The sequence below is a fragment of the Mya arenaria genome, chromosome 11, assembly GCF_026914265.1.
Source record: "Mya arenaria isolate MELC-2E11 chromosome 11, ASM2691426v1".
Classification (NCBI taxonomy): Eukaryota; Metazoa; Mollusca; class Bivalvia; order Myida; family Myidae; genus Mya; species Mya arenaria.
The window spans coordinates 19103402-19128518 of NC_069132.1; the positions used below are offsets into that span (position 1 = coordinate 19103402).

Genomic DNA, 25117 nt, shown 5'->3' on the forward strand with positions numbered 1-25117 from the left:
AACAACTTTCCAGATTAACTTTACATATTTTATTGGTCTTCAATGTATAACATTAAAACACATGCTTGTTATTCAATTATGAGTAACACGAATTGGTGTCCTTGCAACTGTGTTCATTAATGACACTAGCTGTTTACATAGGCCCTTTGAGATTCAAACATTTGATTCTCTTGCTTGCATTTGTTGATCATGAACTTTCTAGCAAGTATACTATGTAAATCATTTAACACATTGCACATTGGTCAGCTTGAAGAAGCACTTCAACCAATCCTCTGTATTCAGATCATGGACCTCTTAAAACCCAGTAATGCATGGTATTGGTATGTTGTAAGACCATTTATCCTCACTGAAGATCTGTAATGGTTTAACCAAATCATTTCATCTCTTCTTGTTAACCATTGCCATGATCAGTTCCAACTTAGTTGCCAGGTTACGACCTTCAATCTGTTCAAGGTCAAGTTCACGGAATGTCCCACCGAGGTTAAGCCATTTAGGATCAACAAGAGATGAGAGACTGGGGTCAAGGTTACCCGAACTGTCTATTTTTAAAAACACATGTAGGCCTGATGTTGGTCCACTTCGTACAGATAACATCCTGAAATTTAATAACAAGATGGAAAGAGAGTAATAGTACAAGATCATGAGTAAGTTTTCATGGAAATGATGCTAGCAATTCTTTATAACAAATTATTTTAATTTCTGTACATGTTTTTATCATGATTTTTTTTACACATCATTGCAGATTTTATCAGTAAAAGACAAGCTCTCTAGTTCGTGACCAGTTTTCTAGTGTGTATACAAGTTCAGCATTAATGCCATCAATAAACACCACAAAAGCAGTCTGTGCTTGAATTATATGAACATACTTTTCATTTAACTATTTATTATGTCATGTGATGAAATCCTAAGAAATGAATCTATTCTTACATGATGCTAAGTCTACCATCCCAACTTACCTGTCATTGTAAGGAGCAACCAGCTGTAGTCTACCATCCCAACTTACCTGTCATTGTAAGGAGCAATCAGCTGTAGTTTACCATCCCAACTTACCTCTCATTGTTAGGAGCAACCAGCTGTAGACTACCATCCCAACTTACCTGTCATTGTAAGGAGCAACCAGCTGAAGTCTACCATCAAAACTTACCTCTCATTGTTAGGAGTGACCAGCTGTAGTCTACCATCAAAACTTACCTGTCATTTATGGAGCAACCAGCTGTAGTCTACCATCCCAACTTACCTGTCATTGTAAGGAGCAACCAGCTGAAGTCTACCATCAAAACTTACCTCTCATTGTTAGGAGTGACCAGCTGAAGTCTACCATCAAAACTTACCTGTCATTGTTAGGAGCAACCAGCTGTAGTCTAACATCCCAACTTACCTGTCATTGTAAGGAGCAACCAGCTGAAGTCTACCATCAAAACTTACCTCTCATTGTTAGGAGTGACCAGCTGAAGTCTACCATCAAAACTTACCTGTCATTGTTAGGAGCAACCAGCTGTAGTCTACCATCAAAACTTACCTCTCATTGTTAGGAGTGACCAGCTGAAGTCTACCATCAAAACTTACCTGTCATTGTAAGGAGCAACCAGCTGTAGTCTACCATCAAAACTTACCTGTCATTGTTAGGAGCAACCAGCTGTAGTCTACCATCCCAACTTACCTGTCATTGTAAGGAGTGACCAGCTGAAGTCTACCATCAAAACTTACCTGTCATTGTAAGGAGCAACCAGCTGTAGTCTACCATCCCAACTTACCTGTCATTGTAAGGAGCAACCAGCTGTAGTCTACCATCAAAACTTACCTCTCATTGTTAGGAGTGACCAGCTGAAGTCTACCATCAAAACTTACCTGTCATTGTAAGGAGCAACCAGCTGTAGTCTACCATCAAAACTTACCTCTCATTGTTAGGAGTGACCAGCTGAAGTCTATCATCAAAACTTACCTGTCATTGTTAGGAGCAACCAGCTGTAGTCTACCCTCCAAACTTACCTGTCATTGTTAGGAGCAACCAGCTGTAGTCTACCATCAAAACTTACCTGTCATTGTTAGGAGCAACCAGCTGTATAGAGGAGGCACAGGCAAACCCCTCCATCTCTCCAACACCGCTACACCCATTGTAACTGAGTACCTGCCAGCCAATCAACCGTGCTAGGTTCTGGGATAGCGCTATGTGATGCTGCGACACCTGATAATATTCACACAGTGATAAAGTAAGAGGACAGGTATTTTCAGTGCACTTGAATTAACACTTAAAACAGGTTACATTCTACAAATAATTTTGACTTGGTTAGTTTTTGCATTCATGTTTAAAAAGAAACTTACAATTCTGCTGCAACTTGAGCATTGTTGTGGAAGTGATATATAAACAAGAGGCCCAAAAGGGCCTATGCTCTACTGGCATGGCTTTTGTGGTCATATCAATCCAGAGCATGTATGTATGGGTAAAAGGCAACAGACATATGGTTTATGTTTTGTGTTTGGCTTACCTGAAAACGTAGCACGTTCAACATCTTAGCCCAGAAAGTATTGTAAGCAGATTAGTTCCATGAACTATTTTAATATGTGCCAAGTAAAAGTCATCTGACAAAAAAAAAAATGCTTTCAAAACTGTACTCATAGTAAAAATTTCTGTAGTTTTAAAAGTTAAAAAAAGTTGGTCAAAAGGTCAAAGTCATGGGCATCCTAGGACAACATTGATCAATTTGAACAAACATTCACAATCAATTGTGCTGAGATGGATGCACGAACACACAAAAAGATTTTCAAACCTTTCCAGATTTATGTTTACCAAACCTGTGAACCCTGGGTGTGGCCAGTAATGACACCAGGTGCATAACTTAAACATTCACAACCAATTTTGTTAAGATGAATGCGCAAACTACAGAACTTAAAGCTAAAAAATGGCCTTTGGGCATTCAACAAGAACAAGGCAGAGTAATTCACAAAATCAGCTGCAGAAGCAAAAAGCAAATTGTCTCTCAAAATCCTAGACTTGCAAATTGTCTCCCTTAACTCTAGACTTGAATTTACATGTACATGTAAACTTGGCTAAAAATAGAATTCGCTCATGCAGACCTGGCTAAAAATAGAGAGCATTTCTTTAAAACTTTCATGGCCCATAATCTAGGCATTCATGGGCGGATCTGGCTGGTTTTCGAAAGGAACCGAGCTCTAATGGATATCTAGATACTGTACAAGTTTCATTGAGATACAATAAAAACTGAAGACTGTATCGTGTTCACAACCAATTGTTTACACAATAGCATTTTTTTTATACTATCAAGGGCCATAATCTAGGCATGCATGGGCGGATCTGGCTGGTTTTCGAAAGGAACCCAGCTCTAATGGATATCTAAATACTGTATAAGTTTCATCGAGATACAATCAAAACTGAAGACTGTATCGTGTTCACAAGCAATTGTTTACAGACGCACGAACGCACGACCGCACGGACGCACGGATGCACATACTACGTACACATTACCATCGCATAAGCTCTTCTGGTCTTTGGCCAGTAGAGCTAAAAACCCCAACATATATCTGAAGACAAACTTATTCAAACTCTTGAATAGGGCCATCCTTGCTATTAAATAAATATAGGGCATGCAGTGAAGTGACAATGAGTGTTATGAAGCCATTGCACATGTTCGTACCTGCCAGCGGATAATATCCTCCACCTCTTTCTCCTGGAAGGAGAGTTTAAGCGTACGTCTGTCCTTTGTCGTCACCAGGATACCATCCACACCAATCTCCAGGTCCAGTGACTGCCACGTCACCCTGAAATGTCACATCATGACACGTTCTTGAGACCCCAGGTAGTAGGGCCTATATTGAAGCTTTACTCTCCAGCTCTTTCTACAGTGTTTTAGATATACATGTTCTTTAAAATGTTATTGGAAAATAGCTCAGAAGGATAAAAGTCTATATAATCTCTTCATCTATACCATACCTCATTAAAACATATTGAAATTTTGCTAGCAAACTTTATATACCTTCTACAAGGCATTTTTGTGACACATTTATCAATACTATGAATTTGATGTCATCTTCTTCAATGTAATCTGCTGAAATAATTTATGAAAAAAATCCATTGAAGTGAAAAAGTTCTACAGCACACAGAACTGCATTTCATGTATTGGATGTAAAACCTGTATGTTGAATACATGAAATATTCTGGATATAAAGATTTATACACATACAGTAAAACTGTAATCGGTCAGGGCCGGGGACCGAGCCAAAACCTCGAGGGAACCAATGTTTCGAACGACCTGAATTTCAATTTTCCAGTCTGTTATGAAATATCTTTCAGTGTATTTTAAGTTTGAAGTCGTCAAACCGACTGTTTACTAAGACACCGATGATGTGTTGTGTTGTGGAAATCGCTCATATGTTCAAAGGCTGTCGTATACTAAATGTAAAATGTAAAAGATATCAATAAATGAATAAATAGAAATGTTTATTTTTACAAAATTGCCATATAGCAAAGCAAAGTGACAAGAAGGAATTCTTTTCAGAGATTCCGATGTTGGATCGATATGGTAGTGTTTATTCATATTTTTAATACCCATTTACATTTCTCACAATTAACTTCTCGTCATTAACTTCTCAAATGCCCTTATCAACTACTTTCGGTCATGCGTAAACAGTGATAAACAGTTTTTCACACCTTATCAAATTGCCTTTCAACTGTCATTGCGATTTTCACAACTTTCGAAAGTTTTAACAGCAATTGTTTGTTTATTTTGGAACACGCGTTCGGAAAAAAGTGTGAAATTATTATCTCGAGGGAGCCATTAGGTTTTGTGCATGATTTGTGTACTTGGGACCGACTATTTTGCTCAACTCCTCAACATATTTAGGTTTTGATGCAGCGTAGGTATATTTTATATAAAAACAGAAGGAAAAATGTTCAGGACCAAGCTCCGACCTTGAAGGACCGCTGGTTCTCGAACGACCGCTTGTTCGAACGAACGCAGTTTTACTGTACAACTGAACTAATTATGAGCAATGCATTTAAGTTTTACCTTTATATCTTAACCCACTACAATGTATGCACTTCTAGAAAAGCGTCCCTTAGAGTTCTCTTGAATAAACATGTATTGTCTGTATTCCACCAAAAAGTTATTTTTTCAACAAATCCAATAGATTGATTTACATTTACAACTATAATTTCTGTCTCTAGAAACAATAACAGAATCTAACATTAACTAAGTGAAAATAGGTGTCAAATGTATATCTTCTTCTTGATTTTCCCATAGTACATGCATATCAAACTGAATTTCACAGTTTGAACAGTTTTCCAGCATGTATCCAAAACCCAATCCCAGATTATAGCACTACACCTTCGGGGTAAACTATGCATGCTGTGACAGATGTATTTGATTCATCATAACCCATATATGCTTGATCCTTCAGGAAGATATATATATGGTGGTACATGTACATAAATGTCTACCTCCATGCTGAATCATCCAATTGAATCCTGAATGGAGAATGATAACACATAATTACAAATTTAGCTTCCTTCCTTAACTTTGATACAATGAACAATACTATTTCAATTAGCTAAATACCAATTAAAGCAAGTACTATAATTGCTTCACTATGGAAAAATATGTGGACAAGCGTAAGTAAGCAATATACATGCACAACAATATTAAGGGGTGGGGGAATGGGGGTGTTAAGTCTTTTTAGGTTGTGGGGCATAGACAGAATGCCATCCTGGTTGGACATACCCTGCCTATAACAAACATATACCCTGGCTAAAGCAAACATATCCCCTAGCTATAACAAACAGTTACTCTGGCTATAACAAACATACCCTGGCTATAACAATCAGATATCCTGGCTATTACAAAGATATACCCTGTCTATAACAAACATACCCTTGCTATAACAATCAGATATCCTGGCTATTACAAACATATACCCTGACTATAACAAACAGTTACTCTGGCTGAAACAATCAGATATCCTGGCTATTACAAAGTCTGAAAGATATACCCTGGCTATAACAAACATACCCTTGCTATAACAATCAGATATCCTGGCTATTATAACATATACCTGGGTTATAACAAACATATACCCTGGTTAAAGCAAACATACACCCTGGCTATAACAAACAGTTACTCTGGTTATAACAAACATACCCTGGCTATAACAAACATATATCATGGCTATAACAAGCATATACCTTGGCTGTAACAAACATAAGTGTTTAGCACTATCACATGCAATCTCTGTTTAACATTCCTCCCTGAACACTATTAGTGGTAAGGTGGGAGATCAAATCTGCGGTCTCTGGGTTGACTAGAGTTTCTTCCAAAAGACCAATTTAATAAAATGTAAGATACAACAAAGTTTACCTCATGCCCTCGTATCCGTTGGATGTGATAATGATCTTGACGTTGGATTGAAGAGGACTGTTGAGACACGACCAGTGTGCCATGATTTGGGGGTCGGGAATCTCCCCTGCCAGACGGTCAATCACTGACATCGTTCTGAAATTAACAGTTCAAGGTCAAATACTTACAAACCATATAAGAACATTCATTTCACACAGCACAATTTTCACTTAATATTCTATGGAACAAGCTAGATGCACTTTGCCACTGGGAGGTTCATTTATATTTTTAAAAGCTTCAGTTGAAAAGTCTGATAGATGGTCCATTATGGTTGTATCAAATATAAAACTATTCCAACCTTTGTCTCAACACCTCATGCCTGGCTTGCTTGATTATCTGTTCAAGCAAAGTCTCACTGAAATAAACACATGACAGTCAGTATCTAAAATGAACGAAAGCATACATGTACCAAAACAAAACATAAAATTGTTTGTATCGTTTCATTAATGATTAAATTTACTTCTATAAAATATTTCCATTGCATTTGGCATTGCCATTTAACACATCAGATTAATCCATGCAAGTGGTTCTTCTTATTGTGACATATATAACTTCAATGTAAGAACTGATTTCTTTAAGCCATAACTATTGAGTCCTCACACTATGTTGATGATTAACTTCATGTATATTCCTATCACCAGTCTCACCCTGACCTGTCGCTCATCTCCTTGAGATCTGACCGGGACATGGCTGTGGGTCCAGCAAGGCGTCGTCGCTTGCTCATGCCAAAGGGTGCTGTGACAGGGTGGGGGGCGGCGAGGTGTAAGGTCCGATGGTGGACCTCCCGGAGTAGCTGGTGAAGTGAGTGCTCCAATACATGCTTGTGGTCCATCTTGCCAGAATGTGGACCTGTCTGCAGAAATTGTGGTGGAGAAAATTATGTTTGAATATTTTACCAAAATATGGGGTTTGGGTGGCAAAAAGTACTCTCCTTCAAAACACAGTGACACTATTAAATTGCTGTAATATCTGAACTGGTGTGTAATTTCACATTTAAGCTTTAAAATATGAAATTATATGACTAGGGTTTGAGAGGTTAATAATGTCTGTTGTTTGCACCTTTTTATCTCCCTTTCCTGTTGAATGGCACAAAACTATGGACAGCTGAACACCAGGAAATATCTGAAAACAGGATAAATGGACTAGTCATTTCAGCACTTAACTGTACAGGATAAATAACGGAAATGAGTGTGTACAACATCTATATCTGACAGAAAATAACATTAATTTCAGTTAAACACAAAAATTTCTTTATATGTTAGGGTAAATAAAGTAGAGGCAAACGATGATCTTGCTTTCACTATTCCATTACAGGCTACACATACATTTGTGATGATCTGGTTACTGACAACAACATGTGGCACATTGCTCTTTAGTTGCACCGCCTCCCGAGCAAGCTGCAAACAGAATTGTTCATTTCATTTACTCAGCAATATAACTGTCAGAAAGAAAATTAATTACTTATTAATCCTTTCAGTAAAAGTTGTTTTGATTAATTACCATGTGCAGTCTAAATGCCAATTGGACCAAATTTCAAACATTAAAAGTTTTGTTTAAAAAAATAAGCCTAACAAATCTGCACTACTTTTCTACCTGTGCAAAAAGCTCCTTGCAGAAGAGGACGTTCTGAGCTGTATCCAGTCGACTCTGCCAGTGGGCATTGAGAGGGGTGCGTCCAAACCCGTCTGGAACCTGCAGTGTCACACTCATCAGGTCCATCGAGTCTTAAACAAGATAAATGGTGTCTTATATCTACATAACAGTCCTTTTATACCTTACTAGACAGCCTAAAGAAGGTAGAAAACTGATGGCCAATCAACACAGAAAATACAGTCTATTAACTTAACATAATTATTAAAAGTAAAAGAAAGTAAAGTACAATCTAAACTATGTCAACAAACCTGGGACAGACTTGATCTCTAGTTGTAGGTAGGAAGAACCCTCCAGTTCACTTGGAATAACCACCTGCAGGGGGTACTGTTGGGCAGTGCTTCCCTCCTGGTCTGATGGTAGACTAGTGGTTTTGGTCACTTCAAATGTTCCCCCTTGCCAGAACCTCGACCCAGCTGTACAAAATAACAATAAAGTCATTTACATAGCAACAGCATCTGTGTGGTTTACCAAATGCAGTTATTAAATAATCAGCTTACCTACAATAAAATGAAGCTGTTAAATTTACAACTTTAGTTTTTAAAGCCCTCTTTGTACTATCACACTCTTAATTGATACACACATAAAGAACTTTAATACCAGAAACTCATAACGTAGTTACTAGCCTGATCTGTAGCTAAGGTCACCGATGATGGAGTTGCCAACCTTCTTCAGTCTCCAGTTCTGGCGTAGCTTGAGCAGCTCGATGTGGAACTTGTCATGGGAACTAACCCCGCCCTTTTCCTCCTGTGACCGCTTCAGGCGCTCAGCACCACTTATAAGCACACTGGCTGCTGTGTTTAAACCCTGCAAATTGATGAATCAGTTTAATGACATGTGGATAATAAGTACTTTTATATACTTGAAGTATGTACTATCTAAAATGCCTGTTCAATGAATTCAAGGCCTGACAGATTATCAATATCACTCAAGCTTTCTAAGAATGTTCCATTGTGTGTACTATTGACATTTAGAGCTATCAAAGAAGTGATGACTCAATGGGGTTTTTTGGCCCCAAAGTTGCCCCATTCCCCTCCTAAAAAAGAATATATTTTTTCCCTATCGAGGTAAAAAAATCCCCTTTGATTTTTTTTGAGGAGCATTGATCACTCAACAATTAGCAAATGTATCAATATAGTGCCATTCATAAACATGTTGATAGCTTTGTATTTATAAAAGGTTTTGAAACAGGTTGAACATTATATGAATCATGTTAGTATTTTCCCCCTTAATGCCAAAACAGCGCTATTTTTCCCCTATCACAGGGCGCCGCCACCATTCCCTTGAAAGTAGAAAAAAAAAAACTGTGACAACTCCAGCATGCCACCTTTACACAGGATGTTATTGACCGATTCAGCAAAGTATTGAAATAAAAATAAAAGTTTAACGACTTTATCAAGGCCGTTAATTCTTCCATTTAAATCTTCAAAATTGCCACTGTTAAACTGATGCAAAATGATTAATTTAATGTTTACTGTGGTTGTTATACATTATTATGAACCAGTCAATTGTAACCACGGCCCCCCCAGGTCCGGGGGTATGCCGAGGATAGCCGGGGAAATGGGCCGGGTTTTTACCTTTCAAGTGGCCCTGTAGTGCCGGGTGAATGCGGTGGTTTTAACTTCGGGCAAAATATAGCGGGGAATTTGCCTTACCTAGCCTCCCTGGGGTGTGGGGGAATTTGACCATCAGTCCGACCCCGGGGGGCAGAGATTTTACCCGGGGTTTGCTGGACCAAAAGTCAAAGTCCCGGCTATTCCCCGGACCGGGGGGGTGGGGGGGGGGGGGTGGGGGGGGGGGGTGGGGGGGCCGTAGTTACAATTGACTGGTGCATTATAGTAACACTTAACATTGGCTATGAACTCAGTTCTTACAATGTGAAACTATGCATAATTTTTTTTCAATCAAAGTATAAATTAATAAATTTAATAACATACAGCATCTTATTTTTTTTATGGATATCAAAGTTTATGGTGTAACTTGGATTGCCATGCCTGCCTACATACAGAGCCCTAGTACCAACCAATTTCACACTGGATGCCACAATTAATCAACATTTGAAGCATTCTTCGTATAATATTTCATTTAACAAATTGTATAATATTTCATTTAACGAAATACAAAAACCAGTCAAACTGCATGCAAATTCTTAAAGTGAGTTAATAAACATGTATTAAAATATAACAGCAGGCAGCAGACAACTATTTCATATCATGCATTTTTTCCAAATAGCTACTGACGTAGGCGTGTTTTGTTTGGAGGTTTTTTTTTTGTTTTTTTTTGGGGGGGGGGGGGGGGGGGGGATTCTGGAGGAAAAAAGTGTGTCCGATACACAGTGATTTACAGTATGCCTTTTTTTGTAGATTTTCATATTTCTGTCGATTAATGTTTTATGGCTGACATTCAATAGCTCCGCCTCCTGGTGATGTTTCACTATTTGACTCTTCCTAATTATTGGATTAAAAGATGACCAATTATGAAAACACAGGTCACCTGCTCATTATACAAATACACAATAAGCTGTCATATAACACGGACAACACACATGGGAAGATGAAAGGGCAGTATAGCATAGTCAATGGGGCAGCATGGTGACACGGGAACACTATTATCATCATAAGTATTACATAATTTGTCTCAATTATGACAGCGGATTAAGGGCTGCCGATCTTTCATGATTATTTCAATAGTAAAAAGGGCACTAACGGGATAGATGGTGCTAATAAAGCATTAGTGAAAAAGGCACTACCCAAAAAGGGGGCAGGGCGGTAAGAAAATAGGCATGGGAGGACCGCCCTCAAAAAACGGGCTAGCTGTAGCACTGCCATGTATTTAGATAATGGAATTCTTGAGTGCTTGAAAATGTTACTGCCATAATTGAATTGTATGTCCTATCAAAACTGGTTATACAGAGTTTTACTACGGAATGAATATCTATGTCGTATCTAAAACTGCACAAGTTTTAGATCATAAATGGTGTTATCTAAAACAATAGCTTCTGAACATCCAGTTTTAACAGGAAGGTCAACTTAAAGAGTACATGGTTATGAAATTTATTTTAATGTATAAGAAAAAAAGGGTTTAATATCGTAATGTCTGGATGGTGTCTTTAACAAGAATTTCCATTATGGTAAAAGGTCAAGGTATGGATTTTGAAAAATAAATGGAGAATATGATTACAATATTAAACCCATATACAGGGTTAAAAACAAAATGCATGGAAGGAAAATGACACATTTTGTATGGATTTTAAAATCAAAACATTAACCCAACTGTATCATGCAACTAGCTTTAAACAAGATACACAACCTGATTTTGTTTCATATATAGTAAAGCCAATTTCCACATGAAAATCCCTGTCCAATTATAAGCAATTACATACGCTATTCTAACATGAACTGATACAGATGTCTACATGTCAATGCCATAATTCAAAATGCTAGTAACTTGCATGGGCATGAACTGAATTACAAAACCAGTCAGAAAACCAGAATAAAGGTTTATTACTTACGCCACATATTGACTGAAGACTTATAGCCTTTAATAAAATAGCATATAATCAAGAAATTACATACGATCATACTTGCATACACATGAACATCATCTAGTATAAAAACATCATGACAATGAGTAATAAATTAAAATCACACTCTAAAGCTCAAACTGAATAGTGTCTGTTTGATAAATCATAGAACAGAAATGAAATCTTCACCCATGTATTGCATCAAAGCTTTTGTAACACTGAACTACAGAATCTACTTTGTAAGAGTACACAAGTTATTACAATAGAGAGAGGGAGTATGATCTGACAACATCTAAGGCATAATGAAATATGCCACCCAACCATACCTTTTTCTTGGCCAAGAGTTGCAGAGCAGATTTTGGTTCTGAGGTATCCTGCTGGACCTGTACTATAGCCATGTACTTCTTCTCTTTTGCAATGTTTAATACATCCAACAATACTCCAATCTCTGTAAGTGATGTCCTGTTGGAAAGTATTTACAGGTTTTTAATTATTTCGCAAAATAACAGCTGCACTAAAAATCCTCCTTTATATACCAATTGATTCATGTGTACGAGCCTGGAAAGCAAATCTAGACAAATTACAGGTAGGATCATCAACCTGAGATGTTTTTCTGTGATAGTTGATTTTGAATATTGCATTTGGCTATTATTGATTATGTTTATTGTTGTTTTCTTAAATGAAAAAATACTTCACCAAATATTTTTCAACTTTTAAACATGGGATTGTGCTACATATGACCAATTGTCTCAAATTTCATTTATTACAAATATCTCACTTGAGTTTGTTGCGCACACTGTCCCAGGGCCAGAGTGAGGGCTGGAAGGCGGACTCCTCCTTCTCTGTTGTCCCCTCCTCAGATGTCTGCTTACCTTCGATACCCTCATCCTCCTCACCAAAATCGATCTTCTGGGCACTCTTTGCCAAACATTCTGACATTGACAATGGGCTGAAAAAGTGATCAATCCTGATTGATTTAACTTTTTTTTCTCATTTTTTTAAAGTTTGCTTAAAAAGTAACCACTATCCCTATACACCTTTGTCAAAGTCAGATTGCAAACCAACTGTTTGAACTCTTATGTACTAATTACTCCTTCATACTACAGTATGCAATAAATTAAAAACAAGCTCTTCCCTACGGATTGTCCTGTGACACTCATGGGTCAATGTAGTTGTACAGAGTCCCATACGGCTAATACTTGATTCAATATTACTTTGGATAAAATTAGTTAAATTCAAATGGGTGTCCCTGTATACAGGAAAATCCCTGGTTTGATTGCTTTCAATAACTAAGACAACACAGAAAGTGTCTTCAAATGTTTGATATTTCTTGGAAAAATGTTACTAAGAACCAGCTGCCTTGTTTGCTCAGTTGGTAGAGCGCCATGGATGGGTTCTGTATCATAGGCTCAAGTCTAGTCTGGACTTAATTGAATGATGTTATATTTTCTATGAGAAACAAATCTTGCATTGATTGCCAAAGAGTGGCTGTCAGGCAATCACACCAATTCAGAAGTGACTACATAAGAATTATATGATGTAAAAACAATAATTAACACATGACAACAGTGAATCAAAGCATGGTTATAACATCTCGAGACTGTTGGCTACTGTCCATCTTTATAGGTTTTGAAGCTGAACGGTTTGTGGTCTATAAAAAAAACAGGCTGAACATGCTGGATCTTCTATTTTTACATTTTCAGCGCATTGTTTGTACTCCTACACCAAATACATAATGGTTTAGTTAAACCAATTTTATTTTCTGAAACCTAACTTTTTCTTAAGTTGTTTAATGATAGTACACAACAACAGTCCTAAAAATAACCCACTTGGCTGAAGCCAGGGACAAATAAAAATGCTGTTGTACAAAAAGAAATTCCAATTTGTCTGCCTGAATTAGCAAGTTGTTTTTTGTATTCCAGTTTGTCTAGCTTTTTAAAATGCTAACATAAAATATAAGACGAAGTACACAAAATGACTTCCTTGACTGGTTATTATGCTGATTGTTTTTTCTTTTTTTTCTTTTTGGAATTGTCAATCTATAACAATCCGTTTATTTTATCAAAAAACAAACAAAGGGTACAAATAACAAGCAATGTGGTAAATGGTATAGTATTTGAGGTGAATATTCAATATATAGCAATATATTTGATAAATTCATTTAGAAAGCGCAGGGAAATGCCTTTATTTGTAAAATGAGTTTGAAGCGTTATTAAATCATTATATAAATGGTGCATAATATTAATCGGTTTCGTTCTTCTTTCACACATATTGTAAGTCTTGTAAATACAATAAGAAACTTGACTTAGTACAAAGTTAACAATATTATAATCTTTTTGGGTAATTTTATACCCCAGCACAATGTGCTTAATATTCTTAATATGTTTCTGTATTCCACATTTATTAAAGACTGTCTGAATATCGCTCCAAAAGGTCGACAATGCCTTACATGTAACAAAAAAGTGATCATAATCTTCTACTTCATTGCAGAATATGCATAAAGGACAATCTTTCACTTTCCAGGTATATAAATTTAAATTTGTTGCTATAATATTATGTAATAACTTTATTTTAAACTGTTTAACTTTATTGTCAACAATGGGTGTCAACAATGGATTTATGAACTATGTAATACCAAGAGTTCCAGCAAATATGTTCTTGTAATCGTCTTTTCCAATAACCATGAATGTATGGCTTTTCATAGAATTGTTTGATATATATCTGATATATCTGTTTATTCGTCATGTTTTCTAGAGATTTGTCTTGACAACTAATTAAAAGTTTTGTTCTTACCACAGTCCTTGTAGATACATTTGTTCTTAAGGTTTCTTTCCAAGTGTTAGGTATTGCTTGTTTTAGCATATTCACTTCTGCTATCCAATTGTGTTTATACTTTAGCTTATCAAGAATAGTATTTGTGTCGATGTTGCCCGAATTTGATATAATGAATCGATCCAGTTTTTAAACAAAAGACTTTTATTTTTGAATTTTATGAATTTATTACCCCATATTATTTCTTTTCTAATATTGTAGTAAGTGTCGGGCTTTTTAGTTTGATTAATTGGCAGTTGTTTAAATCCATAATATAAGCAACTGTTTATAAAACAAAGTTATTTTGTTTATATTCGGCAGAGATTTAATAGTGTCTACATTCTATATTCATAATATATTTTTCCCAAATTGATCGAATATTAATGATGGTATGACTTTCCAGTTTGCATTTACTGTATTAGTTAGTTTATCCATTTTAATCTCTTTGTTTTAGAATAGTATCCAAAATCGGGCATGTCTAAACCTCCTTCAAGTTTGTTTCCAATAATTGTTGTGCGTTTAATTTTTCCCTTTCACCACTCCAAAGAAATTCAAAGATCAAGGAATTAACAATCTTTATAATTGAATCAGGTGTTACAATGTTTTGAGCTAGATACATAAGTTTTGGCAAAAGTAAAGATTTTATGACCATTATTTTGCCAAAGAAGGTGAGTTTTCGTTTATTCCAATTATTTATCAATTGTTTACATTTTTCTATTTTTTCATTCCAGCTTAAGTTCGTACATTCATTTTTATCATTTCCAAATATACACCAAGTGATTTAACATTACACGATGTGAACTTTATATTATAACTACTATTTTCTGTGTTTCGTTTGCATTTGCCAATCCAAAGACCTTGTGTTTTGGCCTTATTTAATTTTAGTCCTGAATATTTTCCAAATTCATCAATGATATCAACAACTATTGGTATTTCATTATGGTTCTTTAAAAAAACAGTTGTGTCGTCCGCAAGTTGAGTAACCTTTAGATGTTTTCCTTGTATTTTTAAACCTTCTTAGTTTTTATTTTTTCTCAATTTAGTTGACAATACTTCAACTACTATAATAAAGAGTAATGCAGAGAGAGGACAACCTTGCCGTATACCACGTTGTAATTGAAAAGAATCTGAGATCCATCCATTATTGGAAATTTTTGACGTAATTTTACTATAAAGTGTTTTCACCCATTTAAGAAATGACGGTTTAAATCCAAATTTATTCAAAATATCGAACAGGAAATGCCACTCAACTGTGTCAAATGCTTTTTTAAAATCTAAAAATAGAATTGCGCCGTCTATATCGTATAAATACGTGTTATCAATTATATCGTCTACTTGCCTGATGTTGAAACATATATTTCTATTTTTTAAGTATCCTGGTTGATCTTGACTAATTATACTAAGGTAAAACAAATTGAAGACGTTTTGCTAAGATTTTTGCTGCAATCTTATAATCAATATTTAACAAAGATATAGGTCGCCAATTTTCCAGATTTTCAGGATCTCCTTTTTTATATATTAAAGAAACAACGCTTTGTTTTTGCGTAAAGGATAATTCACCTTTTGTATAGCAGTGATTTAACGCCGAGACAACAAGCGTTCCAATGATTTGCCAAAATGACTGATAAAACTCTATTGTAAGGCCATCAAGTCCAGGACTTTTGTTTGGTTTCATATCATTGAGTGCTTTTGTAGCTTCTTCATAAGAAATTTCTCCCTCACAATTTTCAGCTAATTTTGAGTCTAAAGTAAATTCTAAGTCGACTTCATTTACATACTGTTCATAATGCTCTTCGAAAAGTCTTTAAGCCCTGATGTATACAGATCTTTATAAAAATTAACTTCAGCTTTGAGTATGTCTTCAGTTTGATGTAGTCTGGCTCCGTCTATCATTAATGAATTGATTACTTTCTTGCTTTGGCGCGATTTTTCAAGGTTTAGGAAATATTTCGAATTAGTTTCCCCTTTTTCAATGAAATCGACTTTTGGACGGATTTGGGCGTCTGTGGCTTTATTTATATATATACTATTTATTTCTCTCTCAAGAAAGGTGATACGTGAGGAAACATCAATGTTGGGGTTTTGATCCTTTAATTCGTATATGGTTTTTAACTCTACTTCTAGTTTACGTACATGTAGGTGGTTATGTTGATTTCTTGAAATTTGTTTTGAATATTCAATAGTTTTATTTTTGATTTCTATTTTGCAGAGTTCCCATTTTATATCAGGTTGAACAATTTGTTGAGACACTGAATTAAAAAGATTATTTATAATAGTTTTGTACTCGCTATCTTTAAGGAGGGAATTATTAAATTTCCAGTATCCGCGACCACGTTTATTTGGTATTTTTTTAAGCTTTAGCGAAATAGCCATATGGTCGGTCGTTTGTATAATTGCAGGTCTAATATCTGTCGCATATATTTGTGGTACAAAATTAGTTTCAATAAGCCAATAATCTATTCTGCTTTTTTCGATGTCGTTTTTACGCCTCCACGTAAATTGTTTTTTATCTTTATTAAATAATTTCCAAATATCGCATAATCTATGTGATTTAATTAGATTTAATAAGTTTTTTACAGTTTTGATTTCAGACTTTTGCGTCCTGCTTATACGGTCGCTTAAGTTTAATATGTCATAATAGTCACCGCCTATTAGCTTAACTCGTGAGCTATTTTCATGCAAAATATTTGATATTTTGCTAAAAAAGTCATTTCTTTCTTTTTTACTGTTAGGAGCATATAAGTTCACAAAAGTGTATGAATTATCAAAAATGTCCAAATTTAATAAAATGTATCTGCCCTGTATATCGCATACTTTGTCTAAAATGTTAACTTGTAGTTCATTTCTGATCAATATCGAACAACCTTTACTATTCTACTCACCGTAACTATTTATCAATTTCCATTCAATAAATTCATCTTTAATTATTTGTTCGATCGTGTTTGTGAAATGTGTTTCTTGAAGAAAGGCAATATCTGCTTTTTGGTTTTTCAGCCATTGAATAACTCAAGCACGTTTACTACTATCTCTTAAACCTTGAACGTTAAGAGATATTATATGAATACTGCGTTGTGTTATTGTATTGTATAAATTAACCTAGAATATATCTTTACATATAAAACCATATTATTAAGCTGGACATAATGTGATGTGTTGGTAAATAATAATAATATATGACACTGACGTATACGAAGTAGATATCTTGATTAACGAGTGTGAGGTCAAGTTCTATGGTAAGCATCCTTAACATAAAGAAAGCGAAATATGAAAAATGCTAAAGGAACCATACATGTATCAAATTCAAATACACAAAGGTTAAAAAACTTCAAATGAAGTAAATTAAATATATATAGAGATATCCATTGAAAATATCGTGTACAAACATAAATAAAATCTGATAGTAAGGCTAATGTATGTAACATAATTAAACAAATATGATATATAAATATCAATATGTTCTGACAGGACAACTATTTTCGAAAGCAATTGTATACAATGCAGTCTAGTATTTATATGATTATATTCCACGCACGACATAACAATCGATACAGTTTTTGGACATCTCATGTAATAAATAAGGCCAATAAGACATATACTATGGTTTTGTACTTATTCATTCCATTTCATGAAGTAAATTAAATATCTATAGAAATCTTATATCTAAGAAAGCTATCAAAAGAAATCGTGTACATAAAGGTAAAGAAAGTTTAATAATAATGGCAATATGGCTAATATATGTAATTGCGAACATAATTAAACAAATATGCTTTTTAACAATCAATATATTCTGATTGGCCATACCGAATTAAATAATCGGTACAGTTATTGGACAATAATTTATTGAATGACAGTCTAGTATTTATGTGATTAAATTCCACGCACGACGTAACATCTAATGTTATTATTAAGGCCAATAAAACATATATACAATGGTTTTCGTACACATGCGTACTATTTTATATACACCTTTTTGCATTTAGGAGTATTCTATTAACAGTTAAAAAAGTAAACTGTCATACAAAAAGACATTATGCCGATTGTATGTGTAAAGCACACACTTCAATTCATGAAATATTTCGCTGCTTCTGTATTATATAATGACCTCTTCACCATAGAAACATAAACAATTACAAATTATATTTTAATGAAGTAATGTTTGGTCTTTGTTATGTCGAAGGGTCGAAAGTACTGTAAATTTTTAGTTTAATGCCCTTTGTTTATTGTCATACTTATTTTTTGAGCGGAGCATAACTTTAAGTCTTTGAGGTATTTACTTCAAACTTCTCATACAGAACTAACAGATATATCTCACATTGTCAGTGTTGCACCAATACCAAGGCTATGACAATTACTCCGTAAAACAGAGGAGTTAAAGGGGCTGTACTCTGTATGATAAAATAGCGAAAAAAAGAAGAAAATTGTCGAAAACTGACATAAACTTGGCATCGATGTGTACAATGCATTGAAACTTACTAATTGAAGTACCACATAGTTGACAATTTAGCAGTTATTTCGTTTTTTACCATTAAAAAAGATTACTGGGTATGTCTACCAGTTAGAATTCATTCCTTATGCGTAATTGGCTAGTTGGTGTTATCACGTGATATTACCGAGGTAGGCGTATAGCTTAATTATGTCACCAAATTAGAGTAAGCCATCGTGGCTCAGTGGATACGACGCTGGACTGCAATTTTGGGGACATGGGTTTGTACCCGGTCTCCGACACATTTTTTTTTTTTACATTTTGGTACTTTTTTTTACAATTATCAAAGCGTAACACATTCTATTAGATAATTGTCCTGAGATTCATTACAGAAAAAATTTAATTTGCTGCCAATCTGGTGTACAGTCCAGGGTTCTCAAAATGTTTGAGTTGAACAGGCCAAATTGAATTTGTAACAGGCTTTCTAGGGGGGTCCGGGGTCATGCCCCCCCTACAGACTTTTTTAAAACAAGAATGTAATTTCCTGCATTCTGAGCCATTTAGGGTACTGTTTTTCTAGGAGTTTTGAAGTGAACAACAGTGCAAAATTTCGATAAAAATACTGTTTTGTACATAAGTTACATACAATATACAGAAATGTCATACATAGCATACATTCAGAAAAAGACCTTGACAAGTCACTGTTAGTGTCTGTATCATCACTGACTAAGCCGTTTTGGATTGAAAATAGAAAAAAGAACACATTTCAGACCGATTTTATAAACCATTTTCTTTTCCTGAAGTTTCCTGCAAACAAATCAAAATAAGAATCGATCGAATATATAAACTAAAAAGAGAAATATCACGCTAACTTATGCAACAGGTCTATAATAAATGGATGAATACTCAATGGTATTTAATTATTCATACTTACGAGTGGATGTTTGTGGCCGAAAAAAAGTCATCTACCGTATTTCACCTTAGAGTTCGGACACCTTTAAATAATTATTTTTTTGCTGTCAGATTTCATAGAAAACAAGAGATGTTTGTCAAACATTATGCCCCCCCTGAGCGCCATGTTGTCAGGATTAAATGGACAATTGAATGAAATATGCATGGACCGAAATGACAGCTGATTTGTTGCTGTTTTAAGATTATGACCATTAAAGTGTGAGGATAAAGTGTGTTATGACCGTCATGACCTTTGACTCTATGAACTCAAAATCCAGAGTCATCAGCTGGTCACCAGAAACCTAAATGTCAAGTTTGAGAGCCATGGGTGCAGGCATTGTCAAGTTATCACAAGACAAGTTTTTTTCGTTCAAGGTCACTGTGACCTTGACCTTTGACCTGATGACCCCTTAAATCATAAGGGGTCATCTACAAGTCAGATGCAACTCCAAGTCAAGTTTGAAGGCCATGGGTTCAGGCATTGTTGTGTTATCACTCTGACAACCTTTTACCATTCAAAATCACTGTGACCTTGACCTTTGGCTCTATGAATCCTAAAATCAATAAGGGTGGTCTACTGGTCAGGCTTAACATCCATGTCAAGTTTAATGATCATAGGTTCAGGCATTGTTGAGATATCAGTGGGGGAAGATTTGTTAACTTTTTTGCGTTAAAGGTTACTGTGACATTGACCTTGGCCTGATGACCCCCAAAGTCGATAGGGGTCATCTAATGGGCAGGCCCAACCTTCATGTCAAGTTTGATGACCATAGGTCCAAAAATTGTCGAGTTTGCTTTCAAGGTCACTGTGACCTTGACCTTTGACCCCTAAAATCAATAGGGGTCATCTACTGGTCAGGCCCAACCTTCATGTCAAGTTTGAGGGCCATGGGTGCAGGCATTGTTGAGTTATCACTTGGACAACCTTTTATCATTCAAGGTCACTGTGACCTTGACCTTTGGCCCAATGACCCCTAAAATTAATAAGGACAATCTTCTGGCCAGGCTCAATCTCCAAATCAAGTTTGAGGGCCATAGGTGCAGGCATTGTTGAGTTATCAATCGGACAACCTTTTACCATTCCAGGTCACTGTGACCTTGACCTTTGGCCAGATGACCCCCAAAAACCATAGGGGTCATCTCCTGGTCAGGCCAATTCTCCAAGTCAAATTTGAGGGCCATGGGTGAAGGCATTGTTGAGTTATCAATCGGACAACCTTTTACCATTCAAGGTCACTGTGACCTTGACCTTTGGCCCAATGACCCCCAAAAACAATAGGGGTCATCTACTGGTCAGGCCCAACCTCCAAGTCAAGTTTGAGGGCCATGGGTGCAGGCATTGTTGAGTTATCACATGAACAACCTTTTACCATTTAAGGTCACTGTGACCTTGACCTTTGACCCATTGAGCCCAAAAAACAATAGGGGTCAGCTACTGGTCAGGCCCAACCTCCAAGTCAAGTTTGAGGGCCATGGGTGCAGGCATTGTCACGTTATCACTCGGACAACCTTTTACCATTCAAGGTCACTGTGACCTTGACCTTTGGCCTGATGACCCCCAAAAACAATAGGGGTCAACTACTGGTCAGGCCCAACCTCCAAGTCAAGTTTGAGGGCCATGGGTGCAGGCATTGTCACGTTATCACTCGGACAACCTTTCACCATTCAAGGTCACTGTGACCTTGACCTTTGGCCTGATGACCCCCCAAAACAATAGGGGTCAACTACTGGTCAGGCCCAACCTCCATGTCAAGTATGAGGGCCATGGATGCAGGCATTGTCACGTTATCACTCGGACAACCCTTTACCATTAAAGGTCACTGTGACCTTGACCTTTGGCCTGATGACCCCCCAAAAAGACAAGTTTTTTTCGTTCAAGGTCACTGTGACCTTGACCTTTGACCTGATGACCCCTTAAATCATAAGGGGTCATCTACAAGTCAGATGCAACTCCAAGTCAAGTTTGAAGGCCATGGGTTCAGGCATTGTTGAGTTATCACTCTGACAACCTTTTACCATTCAAAATCACTGTGACCTTGACCTTTGGCTCTATGAATCCTAAAATCAATAAGGGTGATCTACTGGTCAGGCTTAACATCCATGTCAAGTTTAATGATCATAGGTTCAGGCATTGTTGAGATATCAGTGGGGGAAGATTTGTTAACTTTTTTGCGTTAAAGGTTACTGTGACATTGACCTTGGCCTGATGACCCCCAAAGTCGATAGGGGTCATCTACTGGGCAGGCCCAACCTTCATGTCAAGTTTGATGACCATAGGTCCAAAAATTGTCGAGTTTGCTTTCAAGGTCACTGTGACCTTGACCTTTGCCCCCTTAAATCAATAGGGGTCATCTACTGGTCAGGCCCAACCTCCATGTCAAGTTTGAGGGCCATGGGTGCAGGCATTGTTGAGTTATCACTTGGACAACCTTTTATCATTCAAGGTCACTGTGACCTTGACCTTTGGCCCAATGACCCCTAAAATTAATAGGGACAATCTTCTGGCCAGGCTCAATCTCCAAATCAAGTTTGAGGGCCATAGGTGCAGGCATTGTTGAGTTATCAATCGGACAACCTTTTACCATTCCAGGTCACTGTGACCTTGACCTTTGGCCAGATGACCCCCAAAAACCATAGGGGTCATCTCCTGGTCAGGCCAATTCTCCAAGTCAAATTTGAGGGCCATGGGTGAAGGCATTGTTGAGTTATCAATCGGACAACCTTTTACCATTCAATGTCACTGTGACCTTGACCTTTGGCCCAATGACCCCCAAAAACAATAGGGGTCATCTACTGGTCAGGCCCAACCTCCAAGTCAAGTTTGAGGGCCATGGGTGCAGGCATTGTTGAGTTATCACATGAACAACCTTTTACCATTTAAGGTCACTGTGACCTTGACCTTTGACCCATTGAGCCCAAAAAACAATAGGGGTCAGCTACTGGTCAGGCCCAACCTCCAAGTCAAGTTTGAGGGCCATGGGTGCAGGCATTGTCACGTTATCACTCGGACAACCTTTTACCATTCAAGGTCACTGTGACCTTGACCTTTGGCCTGATGACCCCCAAAAACAATAGGGGTCAACTACTGGTCAGGCCCAACCTCCAAGTCAAGTTTGAGGGCCATGGGTGCAGGCATTGTCACGTTATCACTCGGACAACCTTTTACCATTCAAGGTCACTGTGACCTTGACCTTTGGCCTGATGACCCCCCAAAACAATAGGGGTCAACTACTGGTCAGGCCCAACCTCCATGTCAAGTTTGAGGGCCATGGATGCAGGCATTGTCACGTTATCACTTGGACAACCTTTTACCATTCAAGGTCACTGTGACCTTGACCTTTGGCCTGATGACCCCCCAAAACAATAGGGGTCAACTACTGGTCAGGCCCAACCTCCATGTCACGTTTGAGGGCCATGGGTGCAGGCATTGTTGAGTTATCACTCGGACAAGCTTTAAAATTATTTTACCATTAAAGGTCACTGTGACCTTGACCTTTGACCCGATGACCCCCAAAATCAATAGGGGTCATCTACTGGTCAACCCCAACCTTCATGTGAAGTTTGATGACCATACGTCCAGGGATTGTTGAGTTATCACTCGGACAAGCTTTGGTCTACCGACGGACCGACCGACATACCGACATGCCTGTGCAAAGCAATATACCCCTCTTCTTCGAAGGGGGGCATAATTACCATTTTTACATTTTATCTACATGTATTTTAAACCTGCCTTTTTTCTTCATGTTTGCATTTTACCACTTATTAATTTATCCGTAGTTATCAATGGTCATAAACTTATTAATATTACGCCTATAAGTGTAAATCCTTCATCAAATTAATTAAAATCCCATTAATCACCATTTTATACATGCATTGAAATGAATAAGCACATTCTATCGGCTTCAGATCAAACAGTCACATGTTGTGACGTCACATAACTCACAGTTATATCCACGAGGATCTCGTGGAGAGCATGGATATTGCTATGCAGGACTTATGTGTCTGAGTGGTGTTTCTGATTGTAACTTGAGTATTTCATTTCAAACTTTAATTCATCACATTAATTAGTAACCTATACCATTGAATGTGTTGACTTTTATTGATGTTTCAATAAGTATAACTATACTACAGTCTATATTATAAAGTGTGGTACAAGTTTCAAAGTTTATTGGCAGATCGTTTTACAAAATGTCACGTCTTTGTTTTCCTAATCCCTTGCTTGCCCTTCTTGTTTCTATAATCCTCCAATAAATATTTCACACTTCCTCTTTCTACAGGCAATAAATCGTTTAGGATGGGTATTAACTAATTAACTTGTCACAGTGGTGTATATGGTTAGGTGATCTAGCCAGGCATTGTTAAGATAAAAATCAATAATCTTCGTCTGTGAAAATTGGTAACTGTGAAAGTTATGATTGATGTCCTTTGGGTGTCCAAAAATTAGGTACGCAAAATAGATTATTTTTGAAAATAATTACGGATGTCCGAATTTTAAGAGTGTCCGAACTCTAAGGTGAATTATGGTATGTTCTTTTTTTGGACATCGGCAATGTGTTCTTCTAACAGGAAAGCGTGCTTTCGCATGCGCGAATTACGGAGCATTCTTACCAATACGATTTCAAACCTGAAGACTCTTACATAGATAAAATAGATAATCAGTTTTAAATGTCAGAAAATAATTTGACCTTATGGTTTTTAGAACAATTCTAACCGGCCGATTTCTGGTTTTAACCGGTCAAATAGGCCGGCGGCCGGTTCATTTTGAGAACCCTGACAGTCCATTTAATAAATAAGTGTGCAAAGTACAAAATACAGAGTTTTCTCATTTTTGTTGTCATTCTGGCAGTGACTTAAATGAGAAAAAAATTGTTAACTTCATTTTATTTTGGCAAGTAAATATGATTTTGAGCAAGTAATTTCTGAAGTCTGAATTGGACAGTTCAACAAAAAACTAGTTCAAAGACTGCAACAAAGTGAACCTTCTTCCCATTTATGGTGTTAGACTAGAAAGCAGTGTTATTTCGCGTGCAAATTGGTCAATTGGCTTTAGAATATATGGGATTTTTTTTTAGTCGTCTCCGACCTGTAAGGACCAAGGCTTCAATATTCTTATAAGCGTCTAATAACCAAGATCACTTGAGTAAAAACATAACCTTTTTTCGACTTTTCTATAAGAAAACCTCATAAACAAGTGATTTAAACACACAGAAGAATAATATTTCTTACGGAATAACTGTTTCATGGCCGTCAAGAGAGACTTCTTGTATTTGATTTTCATGAACGGCTTCGATTGAAACTGTTACTCCAGACTGCGCCATTTTGATTTAGATTTTTTGTTATGTTCGAATAATT

General features: G+C 36.6%; 1 protein-coding gene across 4 annotated transcripts; it reads right to left on the bottom strand.

Moving 5' to 3' along the window:
* LOC128209530 (mediator of RNA polymerase II transcription subunit 17-like) lies at positions 1-25100 on the bottom strand. Of its 4 annotated transcripts, none has more exons than XM_052913585.1 (15): positions 24992-25100; positions 12359-12529; positions 11907-12042; positions 11569-11595; positions 8684-8864; positions 8309-8473; positions 8001-8131; positions 7733-7804; positions 7467-7529; positions 7061-7260; positions 6706-6762; positions 6369-6503; positions 3654-3777; positions 2037-2185; positions 1-595 (listed from the first exon to the last, which is right to left on the bottom strand). In XM_052913585.1, exons 1-15 carry the CDS (start codon positions 25081-25083, stop codon positions 379-381), a joined length of 1920 nt encoding a protein of 639 aa, XP_052769545.1. In that variant the 5' UTR covers positions 25084-25100; the 3' UTR covers positions 1-378. The 4 variants fall into 4 exon arrangements, with proteins under 4 accessions (XP_052769545.1, XP_052769544.1, XP_052769547.1 ...); XM_052913584.1 differs by having other exon boundaries at positions 7055-7260; XM_052913587.1 differs by lacking the exon at positions 11569-11595 and having other exon boundaries at positions 2-595.
* Positions 25101-25117: the final 17 nt, after the last annotated feature.

What these genes read in the sequence shown, in the direction of transcription:
- LOC128209530 (XM_052913584.1), bottom strand. Translation starts at nt 25,083, where the DNA reads ATGGCGCAGTCTGGAGTAACAGTTTCAATCGAAGCCGTTCATGAAAAT. An exon ending in AACGGATACGAGGGCATGAG is followed by an intron (nt 3,778 to 6,368) that starts GTAAACTTTGTT and finishes GTGACATTTCAG; the next exon opens with GGTGACGTGGCAGTCACTGG. An exon ending in GTTGCTCCTAACAATGACAG is followed by an intron (nt 596 to 2,036) that starts GTAAGTTTTGAT and finishes ATTAAATTTCAG; the next exon opens with GATGTTATCTGTACGAAGTG.